Below are 21,333 nucleotides of genomic sequence, written 5' to 3' on the forward strand. Positions count from 1 at the left end.
ATTTTAAATTCTTAGCCAAGAAGATTTTCACAAGATTTACTTAGTTATTTGTGGAGTTTTTTTAAGTTATCTATATAGTAAATAGGTTTTTTACAACTCTTTCTTTCCCATCTGCTGCTCTAAAACAAGTGTTCCTGTAAACGCATGCAAGGACACCAGGCCCGTAAGATCCCACACACAAGCTGGCCCCGGCACCGACCCCGTCTTGCAGGGGTTTGTGAAGCACACCGGCACGTCACAAGTCGGGGTCTATAACTGAGGAGCTCCCGTGTGTTGTCTGCTGAGTGCACTTGAGCGGGGAGTCCCTTTTCCTCAGTGCCTGTCAACCTTAGAACACACGGCATGGCTTGTCTGCTCTGTCCCTGAAGTGCACACGCTCACTAAGGTGTGTTGCTGACAAGGACACAGGCCTCTCTGCCTGTGGGCGGGGCCTGGGGCTGGGTCCACGCTACTGACTCTTCAGTGCTGGGGTTGCACTCTGCTTCCTTTTCTCCTCCTGCCGCAATCAGGAAGTGTTTAGTGAATGTGTATAGTGAAAAGCTATAAGCTATGGACACTGAAGGGACTGCCCCCACTGCCTGAAGTCACCAGTCCCAGCCTCGAGCATCCTAGGATTTGGATCAGCCTCAGATTCCATCCTGGGGCTACAGCCAAATGCCCTTGTTTCTATCATCGCTACTGTAAACAGGTGTTTCTCAAGGCCTGTGACAAGGGAAAATGCAACAGAACTGGAGCAAAGGTGACGGCCCGGACCCATGGGTGCAGGGGCAGGACGCACAGGGTCACAGCGAACTGGGCGGCGTGCGCTGGCCCCGCTGGCCCCGCCGGCCCCGTAGGCAGAGCTTCGCAGAGGCTGTGACCAGACCAGGGTGGCAGACTGCCTGGAAATACGTATTTTTAATGTAACAGTGGCGTTTGCAATTTTGATTTGAAGCCATTTACGTTAGTGAGTAACACTAGGACCCCAGGAGTGTCCGGTGCCCGTGCTGATGTCCTGCGGGCAGTCCAAGCCAGAGGAGGAGGGCAGGTCTGCCGGCCTCAGTGCACGTGCCACACAGGCGCCGGCAGAGGTCTGCTCCTGCGGAGGGGTCCGAGGGCCCGCCTGCCCCCAGCCCCTGTGTCAGGGCCCGGGGGTGTTGGGTGGGGGCGGCCGCCCTCCTTCCTTTCATCTGGAGCTGTTTGCTAGGGCCTGGCGGTCAGGGCCCTGACGAGCAGCCCCATGATCAGTGTGGCCAGCGCTGCCCCCAGAGCAGCCCCCCGGCGCAGGGCCAGCTGTTTGGCTGGCAGCCTGCTGGCAGGGGCTGCAAGGGCCTGGGCGGCTTCCGGAGTCCTGAAGAGGTCCAGCTGGCACCCGGGCCTGGAGTATGTCGTCAGGGTCACACCCAGGCAGCTGCCCGAAGCCACTGCAGAGGCACAGAGGCACGAGCTCAGCCATGCGGCCACACTCAACAGCCCAGCTGTGCGACCCTCAGTGGACGCCGCGCCTCATGCTGGGAAAGGCCTTCCTTTTCCCCACAGCAGGCTCAGAGGAGGGGTGCCATGGGAAGGCACCCTAAACTGTCAGTCTGGTGAACAGATAAAGCAATCAGTGAGGAAGGGATCTGCCTGGTGATGCATCGAAGGCAGCCTTCACCCATGACTCCAGAGCATGTGTTAGCTGCTCGGTCGATCTGCCGCCCACGTTCCCTCGCGACAGTTTAAGCTCCCAGAGTCAGCGGGCCCCTTACTGCACGGGCCAGGGCACAGCCGGTGACGAGAGGAGGTCACTGAGATGACTGAGGGCCTTGGGGCAGCAGAGCCCTGAGCCCGGCCAGCACTTGATCACCAAGGCCCTGGGTCCACACCAGAGGTGCCTGTCTGATTAGCACAGACGTCACTGTCATGCGCAGAGGAAGAAAGGCAGCTTGGGGCTCGCATGGTTCAGGGCAGCCAGGGGCAATCCCAGCAGAGGTGTTACCTGAAGACGCGACAGCTTTCTCGGGCCCAGGCCCAGGGGCCGTGCTCTCGGCACTAGGTGGGGGCAGCCCCACGTGCTTCTGAGCCTAAAGGAGGAAGAGCATGCCTGGTTTAGCCAGCCGCCTCCCGTCCAGCCCTGGCCGCAGCCACGCCTGCCTGTGAAGCCCTGCAGGCTAACACAGGCCATGTCCACACACGGGCAGCCTCGGAGGCTCCAGGCCACCGCACAAAGGCGCACGTCACGATACAGCAAGTCACGTGCATTTCCGGTTTCCCAGGGCATCTTGAAGTTAGGTTTGCTCCCTCCTGTGTTAAGTGTGCAACAGCATTGTGTCTAGAAAGTATTGTACGTGCCTTCGTTAAAAAATACTTGACTAACCATCGCTGCACCTTCAGTGGGAGGTACGTTTTTGCAATAGTAACGTCAGAGATCCGCGATCACACATCGCCATAAAGGGCGCAGCGATACTGGAAAAGCCTGAAGTGTCGTAAGAATCAGCCAAATGCGACACAGACGGGAAATGAGCTGACGTGTTGGGGAAGTGGCACCGCAAACTTGCCTAACACAGGGTCGCGACAAACCTCCAGTTTACAAAGAGCGCGGCATCTGTGGGGCAATACAAGGTCTGCCTGTGTTCCCAGCGGGCCTCACACCGGTGCTGTTTTAAATCTGCATCTATCCGTTGTCTCAGATGCCAAGAGAGCTTGATCCACGTGCAAGGGCAAAACCATCCCCTGCGACTTGGGGTCAAAGAACCCCCTTTCGGGCTCAGCCTTGAGACTGGGCTGTGCCCTTTCTGTGTCTGGGAAGCAAACACCAGCCTGCCCTGTTTGAAAAGTTCTTCCGAGAGGATGGCGGACAGGGTGGCGTCATCACACCTTCCAGTCGGGGCGCACCCTCGGGGCTCACCTGCGTTCAGACGAGTACGACGGAGCCCCTTGCCTGCTTGGTCTTCCCCGGCGGGCGTGGCCAGGGACAGTGTCTGGCGCGGTTTCTCTTTGTAACTGGAGCTGGCAGCGTCTGGGGTCCAGCCCCTCTGTGGCTCCCCCACGCCCCCACCTCCCACCGCAGGTCTCTGCCGGGGCCCCAGGCCTCCTGGGGAGCGGCCCCTCACCTCCTCTGCAGCCTGCTTCCAGTCCATCCGGGCAGCGTAGGTGACGAAGGCAGCCGCGGCCAGGAGGACAGAGGCCAGCATGCCCAGCCAGAGGCCTGCAGGACAAGGTGACAATGGCAGTGTCCAGCGACCGCTCGGCCTCGCCCCCTCCCTGCACGCCACGTACCGGTGATTCCCATCTCGGCCACGAAGGTCAGCACGATGCCCAGCGGGAGGCCGATAACGTAGTACATGACAGCGTTCACGATGGCCCCGAAGGCCTGCCTGCCTGTTCCCCGCAGGACCCCGCCGTAGACACACTGTGGGGGAGGCAGACGGGGCAAGGGGTTGGTGACGATGAGACTGACAGGGGTCTCGCCACCGGGTCTCATTCGCGCCCGTGGCGCTGGAACTGGGCCGTGCCCTCGTCCCCCTTCCCTCTGAGGGGCTGGGGCCGGGCCCACTTGCCCAGCTACACAAGAGTGGCCCTGGAGCCCGGTCTGGGAGGGAGGTGAGGCTGGGGGCCACCCACCCTCCGGCCGGGAACTCGGACGACCTTCACAGAGTGTGCGCGCTGCTCGCCCGCAGCTGCTGCAGCAAGTTACGGCAAACCAGCGGCTTCAAACAACACACGTGTATGACTTCACAGTCCTGAGACGAGAAGGCTGAAGGGGGCTCCCTGCGCTAAAGGTTCCTTCTGGAGGCCCCCGGGGGGTCTGCTCCTCGGCCTCTTCCAGCTTCTGGAGCTGCCAGTTCCTGGCTTGTGGGCCCCAAACAGCAAAGGCATTGCTCTGAACCCTTGATTCTGTCATCACAGCCCCCCACTGCCTGCCCCTCACTTCTCAGGACCCTTGTGTGTACACTGGGCCACTTGGATGATCCAGGACCGTCTTAAACTGGCCCTTAGGGCTCACAAAGGCACCTCTCATCTCTGTGGCCCACTGTTGCCATAGCAACAAACCCCTAATAAACTCCTTTCCTATTCTCAAAAAAAAAAAAAAAAAAAAAAAAAAAGCAGGGCCAGACTCTGAATGTGCCCCAGCCCACACCTGGATCCTTCGGCAGAGAATGGAAGCCCTACCAGCTGTCAAGTTGCCTGAACATAACTCCCAGTAATCGGCTGAACACTGAGCTATGCAGACCTAGGGGTGACCCCTTAGGAAGCTACATTTAAAAATAAAAACAAGAAAAAAAGCAAAATACAAAAACGGGCAGAGACAGCAGCTGCAGTCTGTGGAGGAGGCAGGATTCACAGAAACAGTCCACGTGAGTCACTGAACAAAGCAGCAGTCCTTGGGGAAGGGGTGCTCTCGGGGCGGGCCTGTCCTAGTTCACAGCCAGGTCTCGGCACGTTCAGGAAGACTGACTTCATCCAAAATGTGCTCTCTGACCACAACAGAGTTAGATTAGAGAAGCCTACCAGAAAGGAATCCGGGAACACTCCAGTATTTGGACATTGAACAGCACTTCTAAACCCACGAGTCAAAAAATAAATCACGAGAGAAAGTTTTAAATGTCTCGAATGGAAAAACGTGTCAAAATTTATTAGATGTAGCTAAAGCAATCCTCAGAGGGAAATGTGTAGCTTTACATGCCTGCACTAGGAAAGAAGGAAGGACTTGGCTCGGCAGCCTCGCATTCCATCCTAGGAAACCAGTCGAACAGAGCAAACTACTCCTAAATAAAGCAGCGGGCAGGTGGGAGTGGTGGTCACAGTGACAGTGGTGGACACAGACAACAGGGAGCAACAAAGGAAGCCCAGGAGACCAAAAGATCCAGGTCTTTGGTAAGAGCCGCAAAGCTGAAAAACACTCAAGATTTGACCTTGGTAAAAATAAGGCCAGGAAAACAGGAAAGTGAAGACACGAATTACCAAAATCAGGAGTAAGGAAGGGGCGTTCCTCCTGACCGCGAAGAAGAGGGCTGTAAGGGAAGGTTGGGAGCAACTTCACGCCAAAGGTTCAGACAGGTTAGTTCAAGTGAACAAATCCGCAGAAAGACACAAATCACTAAAACTGACCCAACAGGAAACAGAAAGTGAATAGACCTGTAACAAGTAAATAAATGAATTTAATTTTAAATCTTCTGACAAAAGTCCAGGGCCAGATGGCTCCACTGGCGAATTCTATCAAATATTTAAGGAAGAAATCATCCCAGGCCTTCCCAAGCTCAACACGTGTGGGAGGGAGCACGCAGAGTCCCTGTGCGAGTGCGGCGTTGCCCGGGAGCCAGCGCCGGCTCAGAGCAGCACCGGGAGAGGCTACAACACAGACCCGTGTCCCTCACGAACGTAAACACAGAATCTCTTTTCAACTGAAGTATAGGTGATTTACAATGTGTTACTTTCTGGTGTACAGCAAAACGATTCAGTCATGTACATGTATATACATATATTCTTTTTCATATTTTTTACATTATGGTTGATTATAGGATATTAAGTATAGTTCCCTGTGCTGTACAGCAGGACCTTGTTTATTTTATATATAGTAGTTTGTGTCTGCTAATCCCAAACTCCTAATTTATCCCTCCCCAACCCCCTTCTCCCTTGGATAGCTGTAAATTTGTTTTCTGTGTCTGTGAGTCTGTTTCTTAAATGCAAAAATCTTTAACAAAATATTAGCAAACCAGATTCAGAAATGTACAGAAAAGAAAGGTATATACCAAGGTCAAGAGGAGTATCCCAGGAACGCAAGGTGTAACATCTGAAAGTCAGTTAATGTAATTACACCATTTTAACAGCGTAAAGGAGAGAAACCACGGGGCTATCTCAGTAGATATGAAGAAACATTAGACAAAATCCTGCACATTCATTAGAAAATGTTAACAACAAATAGGGGTAGGAGGGCCCTTCCTTGACCTGCTAAGGGGCATTTACAGAAGATCTACAGATGACGTCTTTATGCTGAAAGACGGAGTGCCCTCCCCCAGCCTCGGGAACGAGGCAAAGACGGGCTCTTGCCACTTCTTGTCAATGCTGTACGGGAGGTTCTGGCCGGATGGAAAGGAGAAGTAAATGACATGGTCCTCCGTGTAGAAAATCTTAAGGAATCCACACACCAAAAACCTACTAGAATGAGTTCAACAAGGGCACAGGATAGAAGATCAGTAAATACAGACCAACAGCATTTTTATAAACTTGCAACAACCAACCCAAAAAAGAAATTTTTAAGAAAAGAGATACATTCCAAATAGCATCCAAAAGAACAAAGTATTCTGGGATAAATTTAACAAAAATTGGGCGAGATTTGTCCATTGAAGACTACAAAACATGGCTGAGGTAAATTTAAAAAGATCTAGACAGCTGGAGAGACGCTCGGCGTCCACGAACTGGAGGCCTCAGTGCTGAGACGACAGCTCTCCCCACAGTGCTCTACAGACTCAACACAGTTTCTTTCAAACCCCAGCAGGCCTTTGAGTGGAAATTAACAAGCTGACTCTAAAGTACATACGGAAGCGCAAAGGACCTAGGAGAGAAAAAGAAATCGAAGGATAGAGAACCAAGCTGAAGATTTACACCTCCTGATTCCAAGCTCACCATACAGCCGTGGAGGTGTTGGCACAGGACAGGGGTGTAACACCGGGACCGCACTGCGCATCTCGGGATAAACCACTTCATTTATGAGCAACTGACTTTTGACCAACATGCCAAGAAAATTCACTGGGGAGAGGCTGACCTCTCACCCACCAAGAACAGATGTCCGTAAGCAGAAAAAGTAACTTAGACCCTTTACCTCACGCCTCACACAGAGATGCGCCACAGCGAGCCACAGCGGAGTCTAGGGCCTGACACTCACCCGCAGGAGATCTCTGTGACCCTGGACGTCAGCCAGGGCGTGAGCCATAAAGGAGAAGAAACTGGGAAGCTGGGCTGCAGAGAAGCGCAAGCCTTTGCAGCTCAAAAGACAAGACATGAACGTCCAGCCGCAGCCCAGGCTTGCAGATCATGTGTCCCACAAGGACTTGCATGGAGAGGAATTCTGACAACTCGGCACTAAGAAGATGGCTGTCATGGGTTGAATTCTATCCCCCAGAAGATGAGAATGTGTCCTTAATTGGAAATAGGGTCAGGAAGGGCCGTGTAGCTCAGGGGTAGAGCACGTGCTTGGCCTGCACGAGGTCCTGGGTTCAATCCCCAGTCCCTCCATTAAGTCAGTCAAAACACATACAGACACAGACCACACACCCTTCACAAAGAAAGTGAGATGAACCTTAGACGACAACACAGGAGAAGAATCTAGGCGGCTCGGGCCTGGTGATGACTTTCTAGACATGGCACCAAACACATGTGCTGTGAGAGAAGAAACTGTCAAACTGGACGTCACTAAAAGCAGACGACAGCTGCTCTGTGAAAGACACCAGCACGAAGACGAAAAGCCAAGCCACGGACTGGGAGAGGAATCTTGGCGAAACGCACAGTGATAAAGGACTGGTATCCAAAGCACAGGAAAGTGCTTCACACGCAACAGTGAGACAGCAACCCGACATTAAAATGGCAACAGCTCTGAACAGGCGGCTCGCCGAAGAAGGTGTCCCTGTGGCAACTAAGGGCAGGCAAAGATGCTACACGTTACTCGTCACCAGGAAATTACAAACCAAAACGGCAGTGAGGCACCACCACACGCTGAGGAGGAGGACTCAAATCTGAGACACTGATGACACCGCGTTCTGGCGAGGATGACGGGAAACGGGAATTGTCACTGGCTGCTGATGAACGGCGCAGCCACTTCGGGAGGCCGTGGGGCGGATTCCTACAAAGCTAAACGCAGTATTTCCACACTAGTCAGCGATCGCACACCCAGGCGGTGGCGGGAAGAGCTGAGAACTATGTCTGCATGAAACCCTGCACAATAGCGTTCAGAGCTTCATTCATAATTGCCAGCTGGAAGCAAACACAGCGCCCTTCCGCATGTGAGTGGACGACCTGCGGTAAATCCAGACCATGAAGTATCGGCGCTAAAAAGACAGGAGCCGTTGGAAGACCCAGCGGAGGGAGCTTACTCAGCGAAGGGAGCCAATCTGAAAGGCAACACGTTGTGCAACTCCAACTGTAAGACATCGGGAGGGACAGTTAGGTCAGTGATGGCTGGGCTGCGGGAGGGGCGACACCGGGGGAAGGGGAGGAATGAGCAGGTGGAGCAGACGACTCCTATGGCAGGAAAATTACTCGTGTGACACTGAAACAGTGCGTACCTGTCGTTGCCCATTTGTCAAAACCCCCAGAACACACACCAGGAGTGAACCCCAACGTGGACTGCGGACTCTGCTCAACAATGATGTATCAATGTTCTTTCATCAGCTTAAACGTGCTGCACTAACACAAGATGTGAACAGCAGGGGAAACGAGGGGAGGAAGGGGGGGCTTATGAGAGCCCCATATTTTCTCAACTTTTCTATAAACCTAAAACTGCTCTTAAAATCTATTTTTAAAAAGTCTTAAGACGTATACATCAATCAAAATTCATCAAACTGCACATTTGAAATAAATGCAGTTTGCTGTACAGGGACCACACCACAATGAAGGTGTTTAAAGGAAAAAAAAAAAAGAGCATATACCCCAATGGCAATAACGCAGGCCTGTTGTCAACTTTACCTGACAACGCCAAGTTGTAACATAGTGTTTACATAACTTATAAACAATGTATATAATACAACATATACATATAACATTCATGCGCTACATCAGCACCAGCATTTAATTTTGTTGCACTTCTTAATTTTCGCCACTCTAATGGGAATTAAATGATATATAGTATTGCTTTAATTTGAATGTTACTGATTACTAATAAGGTCGAACGTCTCTCAAGAAAAAAAAGTTTGAAGACAAGCACTACCAGGACCTGGCGAGGAAGCGGAGACGCTGGAATCCTCGTCCTGTTGCCGGAGGGAGCGCCAAATGAGCCAGCCACTTGGGAAAAGTTCGGTGGCTTCTTAGAAAGTTAAACATAAACTCACCCTTAAACCTGACACCTCAATCCCTAGGCTTCTGCCAAGAGGAATGAGAACCCACGTGCACACGGTGGCTTGTCCGGGAGCGCTCCCAGCAGCTCGTAGCCACAAAAGCCAATGCCCAAAACAGCTCAGATGGCCCGTGACGGACCAGCGGGGAGACAGACATGCCAGAGCCACACAATGCGCTGTTGCTCAGCCACGAAAAGGAATGAAGTCCCAAAAAATGTTACGACGTGCAGGAACCTCCAAAACATTATGCTAAGTGAAAGAAACCAGATCCAGAAGACCGCGTTGCTGTGCAGTGTTCACAAACAGCAAGTTCCCGCTGGCAGAGGGCAGATCAGGGCACTGCCGCTCCGGCCGCGGGAGCAGGGACTGGGGGCAGGGCAGGCACCAGGGGACTGGGGCGGGGGGGGGGGCGGTGAGGAGAGTACTCTACAAGGGGGCCGCAGTGCTGGCTGCACGAGTACGTATTTCTGTAAAATGACTGAATTCTGCACTGAAGATGAGGATATAGCTCAGTGGTAAAGCATGTGCTTAATTAGCATGCATGCACAGGGTCCTGGGCTCAACCCCTAGTTCCTCCATTTTAAAAAGTATAAATAAATAAATAAATAAATAAGTAAACCTAATTACCTCCCCCTCCTAATTTTTTTGATAAATAAAATAAGGGAATTTTATGGCATGTAAATTCTAACTCAAGAACGGTATTAAAAATATAAAGATTAGGTCCATGGGAAGCATAAATGAAGAATAACGTAGCCGGGAGGAAAGCCAGGAGGAGACAGACACAGAAGGCACCATGCCCCTCACAACCACGAGCTGCAGAGTGGCTTCCGTGCCGCCCGGTGGGCAGAGGGCGCACCGAGAAGCTGCCCTGGGAGCGGGCAGAGGGGCGAAGCTCCCCCAACACCTGAAGTTGCAGGAGGAAGTTCTCAGCTGCAGCCTGAGAAAGCTTGAGAAAAAGTCAGAGCTTGAGAAAAAGTAATACTAGTGTCCTTAACAAGAGTGTCCTGGGACGAAAGCAGGAACAGAATCCGTAAGGCAGCTGCTTGAATGCTCTGCGTTAGAAGGTAAGGCTCTGATGACAAAGCCCAGCCTGGAGCACAGGATCAGAAGTGCGCTCCAGGCACGCTGCCTTCCGAGAGCCCGGGAGGCTGCAAGGCCAGCCCCAGAGCACACGGCGACAGGGACAGGGCGCACTGGGACTGCTGGAAGATCCCTCCGTGAACACCACCTCTCCCGCGGGGTTACTGCTTTTCACAGGAGCTGACCGCAGTCCTTGGCAGGGGTTCTGCCTCTGCGTTCTGTGCTGGTGAAGACACACTCCACGCGGAGATGTGGACTTAACACCAGGGGTACCTGCCTGGGGAGCTCACGCGACCCGAGATGTCAAGCAGAAGGCAGGACTTCAAGTCCTGCTTACCAAAAGAGACCCTAGTGTTTGCTTTTTTAAGGTCCTGCCTTGAAGAATTCACCCAGTTCCCACTGCACTCACTGAGGCCTGTCCTCGAGCGACCAGAGGGGCAGAAAGGCAGCCTTCCTGTACCCGGGCTTGACTCAGCCCTCAGAAACGCCCCTTTGCGCTGCACCTGGCGTGGCTGCTCCTGACCGGGAGGGGCCTGGGTCAGCGCCGAGGCCCCGGCTCCCAAGGAGGCAGGGAGGAGAGGGTCCGTGGACTTACACACGGCGAGCGTTTAGCATCTGGCCAAACTGCCGGTGTCTCTGAGTTGCTGGCATCGCAGAGGAGAAGCCGGGTCATTGCCTTGAGTAATAACAGACCCAGATGGGCAGGTGCTTTGGGCACTTACTCTAGGGTCAGCCCTTTCTGTGCACTGCCGGGCTAATGCCCCCGGCCCTGACCAGCCTCGGGCGGCCCGCGAGCTCGGGGCTCAGAGTGGGACTCACACAGACGGCCTCAAACAGGTGGAAGACGACGTAGAGCGGCAAGACCTTGTTCACCAGGGCGACGACGTCTCTGTGGGAGACACGGGAGAGAGCGTTCCCGCGGGGAGCCGAGCCACACCCACGCCCGCAGAGCCCCTTCACAAAGGCCCTTCTGTCCCGCCGCTCCCCCCAGCTTTCGGAGTAAAGGTGGTCACCCCGCGCCAACCCGAACGACACTCTTCACCCACGGGAGCCCCCGCAGCTGTGCACCGCCCTTCGACAGGCGCCTTGTCTATGGTCAGGCCAGGGGTGGAGGCCCCGGCCCAGGGACGAGACGCTGGCTTCCCCGCAGTGGGAGCGCAGCCAGGGAGCCAGGCCTGCGACCGGTCTCTGAGGACCAGCAGGGACGCGCCCGGCATCCCCCCGAAGTGAGGGGAGAGGACGTTCACCTACTCGTCACTGGTGAAGATGTGCCCCAGCTGCCCTCTCAGGGCGCTCAGCAGGGTCCCCACGAGCAGTGTGGTGCCGACTGCAGGAGACAAAAGGCGTCGCCGTGGAGGGCCAGCCGAGCCCCGCATTCACCTGCACTAGGGCCCTCGTTTGTGGCCCCGCAGGAAGGACCACGCAGAAAATGCTTTTGCAGAGCACCAGCATCCCCTGGGAGCTGCTTGGGAAGACAGGTTCTCAGGCCCCATCCCAGCCCACTGAATCAGAAACGGCCGGGCGGGGCTCTGTGACCTGTGTTTCAAGCCAGCCCCCGGGGCGAAGCCCGACAGCTCTGCTCTCCACACGGGCGGCTCCGATCTGTCAGCCTCAGAGGGCAGAGGCAGGCGCGGGGTTGGGCAGGCAGGGCTCGGGCTTCTGGGGATGCGGGGAGGGCAAGCTCGCCCCCCCCCCAGGGTCACACTAAGTGATGGAAACTGACAGCCCAGCACCTGCGGCAGGGGAGGAGCGGGAAGAGGCCCAGCAGGCGGGAGACGCATGTGCGGCCCATCCGATGGGCTGCTCTGGGCCCCATGGCAGGTGGAGCAAAAGGGTCTGGAAGGCCGCGACCCACCCACCTACGCAGAGGAGGCCCGAGACAGCTGACCGCTTGGCTTGCACCGTATCTGCGGCTCCCAGGGCCGTCCCCACTCGGACGCAGACGGCGATGCTGAGGCCCATAGGAATCTGGGATCAGAGACAAGACGGTGCTGTCGGCGGAGACCCCACCCGCCCCTGGGCCAAGAGCAAGGAAGGCGGCAGGAGGAGACGGGGTGTTTGTGACTGCTGGGGACGGGCGGTGAGGCCTGAGGCTGGGAGATGTGGTGGGGGTTCCAGCCGAACCCACCCCCACTGTTCCGTCAGACATCACAGGCAGACTGGCCTTGCAACCAAAATCAAGGCGTTGCCAAAAACTCATGACTAAATGCATTTTAAAGAGGTGAATGTGGTCTCAAGCATGCCAGAAAAGCTGCCTGCAAGGGAAAAAAAGGTTCCGTGGAAACCATTTGTAAAAATAAGAATCGCCTCATAAATCAGTTTTGTCCACGTAGAGTTTTGTGACTCCCTTGCTTAAAGCTGGGGCCACAGACTGCGTGCCCCAGAGGCTGGCAGACACACACGGGACGGTGACGCGGGACAACCCACACCTCTGGGGAGGGGGGGCTGTGGGCACTCCGTGGAGGCGAGGAGACACCGTGTGAGGGGCGCTGTCCCCCAAAGCCCAGCAGCCAGCCGTGCAGGGACGTGGGCTCGCTGCCACGCGGGATGTCCCATTTTTCACATGTCCGGGGTGTGGTGTGAAATCTCCCAATTTGAAACTGTGCTAATTCATTCAAAAAGAAAAAAATGTGAGCATCGTGGGTTCAGTGCTACCCTCGGCAGAGCGGCCATGGGACACGTGCAGGGGTCTGGCAGGGCCTGGGCCTCCTGGGCACAGGGGTCCTCAGGAGACAGGCAGCCTTTGTGGGGACAGTCTCCCCACCCCAAGACCCCCAGGCCATCAGGGGGCTGGGTGAGGGGTGAGCCGGGGAAGCGCCCCCAAGGAGCCTCACCATGTAGGTGACAGTGGCCACTTCATAGATGACAGCCTGGGCAGAGAGGTCCAGAACGCTGAGCAGGCCTGCGGGGAGCACACGGTGAGCAGACGGCCCTGCGCAGACAGGACGCCCCTCACTCTGGGGCCAAGGGGCAAACAGTTTCCAAGAAAAGTTCCTGCTTGGCCTCAGCCTTCGGGGAAGACCTGCCCCGTTGCTGTGAAACTTCCCGCAGGCCGCTCCCCGTGTGGTCAGGGTCAGGTCTTTCCTGTGTGTGGGGGGCACAGCGAGGGAGGGGGAGTCCGGACCAAGCTCAGGGAGCCTGAGTTCGGGTCTCAGCCCTGCCAGGGTGTGACTCTGACGGTCTCTCTTGGGCTTGGGGCTCAATTTTCTCATCTGTAAATGGGGGTCGGGGTGGACAGCAAGGTCTCTCCCAGCCACTCAGCCCTGACTTTTTGGACTCTGTGCCGAGAGTGCTGATGAGCACAGACGTCCAGGTGACGCCCTGCACCTGCTCACATGCCAGCAGCGCCCACTCAGTGCCAGGCCTACGCCGGGCAGTGCGGGGCCCAGGCCTGCCTCCTGGGAGCCCACAGCCTGGTGGGGAGACGGCCGGGCGGGTGAGTGGCCCACCCTGGGGAGAGGGCTGCCCAGGCGGTTCCCTGCGCTTCCACGTACCCATGAGGAAGCTGCCGATCTCGTAGGCCCACCACTCGATGCAGGTCATGAGCATGCTGGGCACAGCCAGCGAGAAGAAAGGGCCCCAGTCCTGCAGGCACTGGCTGGACCAGCCTAGGAGCAGAGGCCCCCCGCTGAGCAGCTGGCCACCCTGCGCCCACCCACCACCAACCCCAGGCCCTGCCCCCTCCACTTGGCAGCTCGCAGGGTGCTCACAGGGGGCAGGCCAGCCGCTCAGGTGCTGGCAGGGTCGGGTCGGGGGCGAGGAGGCTGCCGGGCTGGCGCCTGGATGGCTGGGGCTGGGAGCCTGGGACACTGCAGAGCCTTGGGCAACTACCCTGCCCCTTCTGGGCCCCATCTCCTCATCGGAAAATTTCAGTTCTCATCTTTGCCCCCCTCCCCGAAGGGTTGTGGAGTGGGTGGCATGACACCGAGGACGCCAGGTTTCGCAAGGCAAGTAGGGCTATGCAAACACAGGGCCTCCCCGCCCACGTCTCCGCCCCAGACCAGGAGAGCTGTTCCTGAAATGCCTGGAGGCGGAGGCCCCGCTCTCAGGGTTGGGTGTCAGGGGCTGAAAGCTTGCAGCCCGAGCCTGGGGGAAGGTCCGCGTCCAGGCCCCACCATACACCAGCTCTGGCATTTGGGGCAAATGACTTAAACTCAGTCTATGCTTCCTCTCCGTAAATAAAAGGGGCAGATAAGGTGTCATCTGAGATAAGGAATGTGGTCCACTGCTCCCACCTAGGATTCTGCCCGTGTTATTACTCCACCCTGAGACCAGGGAGCCTGCCAGAAAGCTCCCTGGGCATGGGTCCACTGTGCCCACACACTGGGTGGGGAGACCTGGGCCTTTGAGGGAGGGGCTGCAGAGGGGTGCAGCCAAGTGGAGGGGCCCCGAGGGAAGTGGAGGTGCGCCTGGGACAGGCTCCTCCAGCGGACTCCAGCTGGGCCCCCACCTGCAAAGTAGTCCCCAGGGCCCTCCTGGGGGCCCAGCCACCCCACGCTCACTTGACCCCTGCACCTGCCCACGTCTCCCGGTGCAGCTTCTTCAGGACGATGTGGAGGAAGAGGAAGGCGGTCTGGGCAAACTGGGAGAAGATGTTGGCGTAAGCAGAGCCCCTGGAGGAGGAGGGAGAGCAGGGCTGGGTGGAAGGACGGCCCCCTTCAGAAGGGGACTCCTCTGCTGGAGTGGGGGGCACGGGGAGGAGGGACACAGGGGCACAGGCATGGCTTGATCCGCAACCCCATCCCGAACCAGCCTCATCCAGGAGCCACCAGGGTCCTGGCATCATTCCTCCAGTGTCCTGGGGGCCACCTGCCAGGTTCCCACTCTCGGCCTCTCCTGGAAGACCAGCCCAGGGGCTGTGGCACCTCTCCCATCCCCTTGGTGGGGAGTCCCCAGAACCTGAGGGTCCAGCAGCCCCCACTTCTGGATGGCAAGGGCCACCCCCACTGTCCTTGTCATGGGTAAGGCCATGACAGTGACCCGCCTGCCCGCTCAGGGGTGGTGCTTAGTGGGCCGTGCTCCCGGCCCGGCCCGGCCCGGCCCCTGCAGCCCACCAGCCCCAGGGCTCACCTGACCCCCCAGCCCAGCACAGAAACCAGGATGTAGTTGGCCAGGCCATTAACACAGTTGCCCACGATGCCGCTGAGGACCTGGGGCCAGACGACGCCCTGAAATGGGTGAGAACCGGCCTCACTACCTGGGGTCGGGGCCAGGGGGGCTCGCTGGGCACCCGGGGGGTTGGACAGGGGCTGGGGACACACAGCTCCTTGCAGAGGTCCGGAGGGGAATAGCAGAGGGACCCCAGGGGCCCCCTCCCCCAGAACAGGGACCTGTACCTGATTTTGCAAGTATTTTGCCAGCAGGCCGTAAAGAAAATTCACCTGTATAAAATAAAAACACGCACACAAATCAACAGCTACCAACACAACACCCAACCAGCAGGAACAGACGTTTCTCAGATGAGTTTAGGGCAACCGCTTGGCCAGAGTGTCAGGGACGCCGCGCCGCAGGCGGGCTGGGTGCTGACTCTGGCCAGGGAGGCCCTGGGGAGGGGACCAGCGGCAGGGAGGGAGGCAGGGAGAGGGCGGCTTCAGCGGCAGAGACAAGAACCTGGAGGTGGGTGCTGGGGACAGAGCGGTGGGTCTGTGGAGGACAGAGGGCATGTGTGCCTGTGTGTGTCGGGGTCGCCTTTCCTGTCCTCCATCAAAGCCTGGCCCAGGGCCTGCGCCCCTGCCCCGCCGCCCCCTCAGCCCACCACCTCTCGTCAGGGATCGGGATCCAGGAGCCTGGTTCAGACACTGGCCCTGCCTCTTGTGAGCTGTGTGGTCTTAGGCAAGTTACTTAGCCTCTCTGTGCCTCAGTTGCCTCATCTATAAAGGGGGTAATAGCGTGTGTGTGCTTAATATTCATTCGTACATATATATGCGACGCTAACATCGCAAAGTGATTTTAAAACAGTACCTGGCACTTTTAAATGTTCCAGGAGTCAGGTGAACGTTATGTGAGGGTCACTGGTCGTTACTATCATCATTATTACTACTTTATCGACTGTCTGGGAGGGACTTTGTTTATCTGATAAAGGAGTTGCCGCAGGGATAACTTGTTTCCCCGACGCAGCCCCAGTGGTCTCGTCTGATAAGATACTGTCGCTTGGTCTGAGGAGTCAAAGGCACGGAGGAGAAGACCAGACTTTCCGGGCGCTTCCACTGATACAGGAGAAATCTGGAGCTGGCTGGGCCCCAAAGGGCTAATGGCACTGGCCTGACAGACAGGACGGTGTGGCTGGGCTCACCCTGCCAGGCCTGGTGTCCCCTCGGGGCATCCACCCCAGCCCCTCCCTTCCCAGCTCCCCCCTCAAGAGCTCCGTGCCCAGGGCTGTGCTGTGGAGGACACGGGGGTGTCAGAGGTGGGAAGGTGAGCCCTGGTGGAGACACAGCCCCGCCACGTGGTAACTTGCCACTCAGCACCAGCAAGTCAAACAGTGCAGCACGGACTCAGGGTGGATGTGCAGACCACTGCTTCGGGCCAGAAGTCCCAGAAACCAGTCTGAAGATATGTGCTGCTTGCTCAGTGTGTAATAAATTAAGAGGCAGGGGTACAGCTCAGGGGTAGAGCACGTGCTTAGCACGCACGCGGTCCAGGGTTTAATCCCCAGTCCCTCCGTTAGAAAAAAATCAAGGACCTCTTGCCAATAAATAGAGGAAGGAGAGAATATTCAATAGTCTTAGAAAAAGTTTGTTAGAAAGATGAGTCTTAAATGCACAGAAGGGTTCAAAGAAAATGCAGGCAAACGTGTCTATAATCTTGCGACGGGTTAAGTGGTTTTGAGCTCAGACACCATCAAGGGTGGGGTCTAAGGGTCTGTCGTGTCCGCACTGAAAATCCTCCAGGCCAGAAATACCCAAAATTGAAAGACAAGTGAAGGGCTGGAAAACGTTTGTGACGTACATGACAAAGGGCTGAGGTATCGTTTGACAAGAGTGATAACAATTAAAAGATTACTCCACTAAAACAAGCGAGGGATGTGGCCAGTTCACAGAAACAGGACAAGTGATCGATAAACGCAAGAAACAACGCTCAACTCCGTCAGCAATAAGATGAGCGAGGAAACAGCATCTCTAATCGGAAAGAAATGTTTGTAATAGTCTGTGCTGAAGAGGGCGTAGTTGGCGGGGGCAGCACTGGGACAGACTGGGGTCAAGAACCACGGACAGAGCATCTCCAATTCCGATGGCGCATCGCGAGGAAGTCATTGCAGACGTTCACAAAGATTTCCCTATTGAATCACATGCAGAGACTAACGACATGTTTGAAAGGGAAGAAGATTATAAAACAGCCTACACACACGGCCCCGTTTCAAACTGCACGTGTGCCTGTGTGTTTACGAACAGACATAACCCCAGAGAGACATTCACTTGCGTTCCCTCTGGGTGGTAGAGTTACAGGAAAGTTGAGCTTTTTCTTCCCTATGCGTTCCAGAATTTCTCCAGTAAACAGTTTTCTAATCAGAAAAATGTGTTATGCTGCTTTTTATACGTTCAATAACTGCACCGACCTGAACAGGAACTTTTCTCCAGTCACTGGCATGGGGGCTGATGGCTTCCCCAGCTGATGGGGGGAAAGGCAACAAGCCAGAACCCAGGGGAGTGTGAGCACCCCAGCAGACACAGGCACTTACCGGGAGCGCCGGGATGTAAATCTGCACGTACTCCTGGGTCAGCCTGCGCGACAACCACAGCTCTGAGCGGCCCAGCCTGCGCCCCGCGGCTGGGGGCTGGGCGGCCGCCCCAGGGACACCTTGGGTACCCCAGGTTTGAGGAGAGGCTTCACCCCGAAGGCCTTGGCCAAGACAAGTGGAGCCTCAGCAGGCAGGGCACTGCTGCCGTGTGCGAGGAAGGTGCCAGGAGGCGGGGCCCAGGGACCCCACCACGTGGCCTCTGGGCTGGGGAACCCAGCGGTTTGTAAGGGGGGAAAGGCTGTATCGTATTAAGAAAGAACAAGATGTAGTAACAAGCCATCTAACTCATCAGACGTCAGCCCAGCCCCTTCTCCTGCCTGGAGCGCAGGGTGGTGCGCACTTCACTTCTTCAGAAGCACCCGCCAGGCCCCAGCCACAGGCCCCGGCTGCAAGCACCCTGCCGATCCCTGATTTTCCTCCTCAATTAAAACTGGTCGCTTGCCTGCCCCCTGCTGGTCACAGCTAGAGCAGCAGGCTGTGCGGGAGAATCCCCAAACCACGGAAACGTCCCCAGAGGAGATGGGCTTGTGACAGCTCCGCCCTGGAGAAGCTGGGGGCGGAGGGGAGGGGGTCCCCGGGGTCCCGTGGGGGGCAGTCTGGCACCTGGACACGGCCGGGTCCTGCCTGAAGAGCAGCAGGATGTGCTGGGTGTTGAGGAAGAGCGCCCAGCAGGGGAGGCAGCAGAGCAGCAGCACCAGCACGCCCCTCTGCAGGATGACCCCCACGTGCTTCTTGTTGGGGCTGCCGAAGCTCTGGAAAACAGCCGGGCAGGCCGTCTGCGCCCTGGCACCTGCCTCCCCCGCCCTCTGTGAGCCAGGCTAGGCTGTGCCTGCGCCGTGCTGGGCGGCCCCTCCATCACACCCAGCGGCTTCCTCCGCGTGGGCTCAGCCTGTCCTCCAACGACACCCGACATGGGAGGCGCTGCCCAGGCCACAGGGGCTCAAGAGCTAAGTCTCCCTGGGGTGAGAGGGAGCCAGGGCCAAGCCCAGGTCCCAGACCCTCCCTGAGCCCGGAACCCCCGGGCCCTGAGCCCCGCTGGGCTGTGGGCCCCCAGGGGTGGGAGGCCCCATCCGTGCACCCTCAGCATGGACACCCAAGGTCAGGGGCTGTCCTCCCTCCCATGACACTCTTGCCCATCTGCCCAGACTACTTTCAAGGGGAGGGTCTGGTCCCTGACGGCACGTGGTCCTCGGGGGTGAGCTCTCCTGGACAGCTCTCCTGTCCAACCCCCACTGCCCCCGCAGCCTACCGACAGGCTCCCACATCCAGGGACACTGAGACGGCTTCGGTGGGCCACCAGCCCTGCCGCTTCTGCAGCAGCTGAGGGACTGGCTCTGCCCCTGCCCAGCTCCTGGACACCCACCTACCTGGGACATCAAGGTGTCACAGGCCGAGGACAAGCCGAATCCGATGGAAACTCCACAGACATTAACAAACTGGAGCCACATGGGAGAAAACACAGGCTGTCAGGTGGAGCCGAGGGGGAACCCTGCACCTGAGGGGCCACTCAGCACCCAGAGACCCTCCTGGCCAGGCCCTGCCTGTACACGCTGGGTGCCTGCAGTGTGTGAGGCCCTGAGGTCCGGCTGTGACTGCAGTTGGCAGGTCTCAAGCTGTGTCTTCTCCCAGGAGCCCAAGGGAGAGGTCCCTGCAGGCCCGGCTGTACTCACGGCCACTGAGAGGGTCACCGCTGCCAGCTCCACCTTGCCTAGGTGCCCGCAGAACATGGAGCTCACGACGTAGATCATGAAGTTCAGCATCTGGAAGAGGAACTGGAGGCCGGTGGCCGGGGTCAAGGGACCTGCCCGGTCTTGTCCCAGCTGCCAGCACACCCCATACCCCGACCCACACAGGAGGCTCTCCAGGTCCTGTGGGGCCAAGCTCAAGACCCGCAAAAGCCCCTCGCAGCCACCAGGGAGTCGCCCCAGCAGAGAAGCGAGCATGTGGCGGAGGCCCTGCCCCCGCCCCCGGCAGCAGCCACGTCAACCTGAGCCCCAGTTTCCCTGCGTGAGGCGCACCCAGCGCAGAGGCTGGAGCGGGCACGCTCGGGATGTGGCTGCTGTGGCCGTCTCGTCAGGCCGCCAACCAAGAGGGACTCGCACACACCAAAGCCTTAGGAACGGCCCCGCCCAGGTGGTGGGATTAGAAATAAGTTTCTTCTAACTTTTTGTTTTGTCTGAAACTTTTACAGGAAGCACACATTAGTCCTTACGGTCATAAAAAAAAAAGTACCAAAAACCACTTTTCCTTTGGAAACAAAACAGGCAGAGGCCCCCCGTCCCCTACAAACGCCCCGTAGGGAGACCCCCAGGCTCCTTGCATCAGTGGACCAGACTTCCCGTGGGCTTCTGAAGGACATGCTTGCTTCTTCTGTGGGGGACCGCCAGCTGCTGAGGGAGGCCAGACCCCCCTGCACCCAGGGACTGTCCCGGGACAGCTGTTCTGCATCACCAGGCTCTAGGGGTCGGCCCCTGGCACCACCCGGACCTGGTCAAGGTGGGGGGGGGGTCTCTGGGGAAGCCTGTGAGTGCCCCGGCCCCCTGCGTCGTGCCTGGACGGCAGCCGGTCCCCCAACCCCGCCTCCTTACCAGGGGTCCGGAAAGGACAAAGAGTGTCCACGCCTCAGCCCCGAAGCCCACAGGGACCAGCCTGCGGAGGGCAGGGCAGAGGCGCCCTTGGTCTGGGGGGACCGTGTCTGGGAGACTGTCCATTCCAAGCCCCGCCACCAGCTGCCCTCCACGCCTGAGCGCTCCTTCGGCCGGCCTCGCTCAGCTGGCCCGGGTCACCCTGCAGCCTGGCTAATGAGTAAGGGGCCGGAGGAGGGGCCTCCACGGCCACCTGTGGGACGGGCCCTGCAGTCCTGCCGCCTAGCCCATTGGCCCCAGCGCCAGGGAGGACAGGACAGAGCCCTGGGCCCCCGGCAGTCAATTAGGCTGACCTCTTCCCGGGGTTTCAGCGGCAAAGGCCCGGGAGGAAAAGGTGTGGGGCAGGGCTGAGGTGCTGGGTGCCTTACACCTCAGCACACAAGGGCCTCCAGGACTCCCACTTCACAGATGAAGAAATGGAGACTCAGAGATGCAGCAACAGAGCCAGGGTTCCAGCCAGGGGCCAATGGCAGGAGGGGCAGGGACCCAGGGCCCATTCTAACGAGGGGCAAATGCTCTCTGCCCCTCCAACCAGAAGGCATTCAGTGCACGGGTCTGCAGCAGCTTCACCACGTGGGGTCAGGATGTCCCTGGGGTCCCCGCGGTGCTGGGCAGCTCGAGGTCAGCTCATCGTCCAGAGGGCAGGGCCTCGGCTGAGAGTCCTCCAAGTCCAGGCCCACAAACAGCCCCCGGAACTGTTCCGATGTGAACTCACGACTTCCTACTGCTCCCGGGGAGGCTTCCCGACGCCCCTTTCAGGCCTGGTCAGGAACCAAAGCGGGACCTAGGGATTCCGGACCTTCCACCAGCGCCGCGCTCCCACCGGGCACGGGGCTTTGGGGCTCCTCCTGCACTGGGGGGC

The 21,333-nt window shown here is 57.5% G+C and overlaps 1 protein-coding gene across 2 annotated transcripts; it reads right to left on the bottom strand.

Annotated features, from left to right (window-relative positions):
• Positions 1-878: 878 nt before the first annotated feature.
• Positions 879-20,613, bottom strand: SLC47A2 (solute carrier family 47 member 2). Of its 2 annotated transcripts, none has more exons than XM_010974003.3 (17): positions 20,415-20,613; positions 19,497-19,598; positions 19,194-19,262; positions 18,430-18,578; positions 17,767-17,809; positions 15,425-15,469; positions 15,159-15,256; positions 14,604-14,701; positions 13,583-13,696; positions 12,923-12,990; positions 11,948-12,056; positions 11,340-11,415; positions 10,908-10,977; positions 3,238-3,370; positions 3,072-3,166; positions 1,958-2,042; positions 879-1,403 (listed from the first exon to the last, which is right to left on the bottom strand). In XM_010974003.3, exons 1-17 carry the CDS (start codon positions 20,535-20,537, stop codon positions 1,183-1,185), a joined length of 1,698 nt encoding a protein of 565 aa, XP_010972305.1. In that variant the 5' UTR covers positions 20,538-20,613; the 3' UTR covers positions 879-1,182. The 2 variants fall into 2 exon arrangements, with proteins under 2 accessions (XP_010972305.1, XP_074198144.1); XM_074342043.1 differs by lacking the exon at positions 879-1,403 and adding an exon at positions 1,709-1,857.
• Positions 20,614-21,333: the final 720 nt, after the last annotated feature.

Source organism: Camelus bactrianus, chromosome 16 (assembly GCF_048773025.1).
Source record: "Camelus bactrianus isolate YW-2024 breed Bactrian camel chromosome 16, ASM4877302v1, whole genome shotgun sequence".
Lineage (NCBI taxonomy): Eukaryota > Metazoa > Chordata > Mammalia > Artiodactyla > Camelidae > Camelus > Camelus bactrianus.

Coding starts and splice junctions, on each gene's coding strand:
- SLC47A2 (XM_010974003.3), bottom strand. CDS start 20,537: ATGGACAGTCTCCCAGACACGGTCCCCCCAGACCAAGGGCGCCTCTGC. Junction 15,470..17,766: donor TTTACATCCCGGCGCTCCCG/GTAAGTGCCTGT, acceptor TATTTTATACAG/GTGAATTTTCTTTACGGCCT. Junction 1,404..1,957: donor GAAAGCTGTCGCGTCTTCAG/GTAACACCTCTG, acceptor GTGCCTCTGCAG/TGGCTTCGGGCAGCTGCCTG.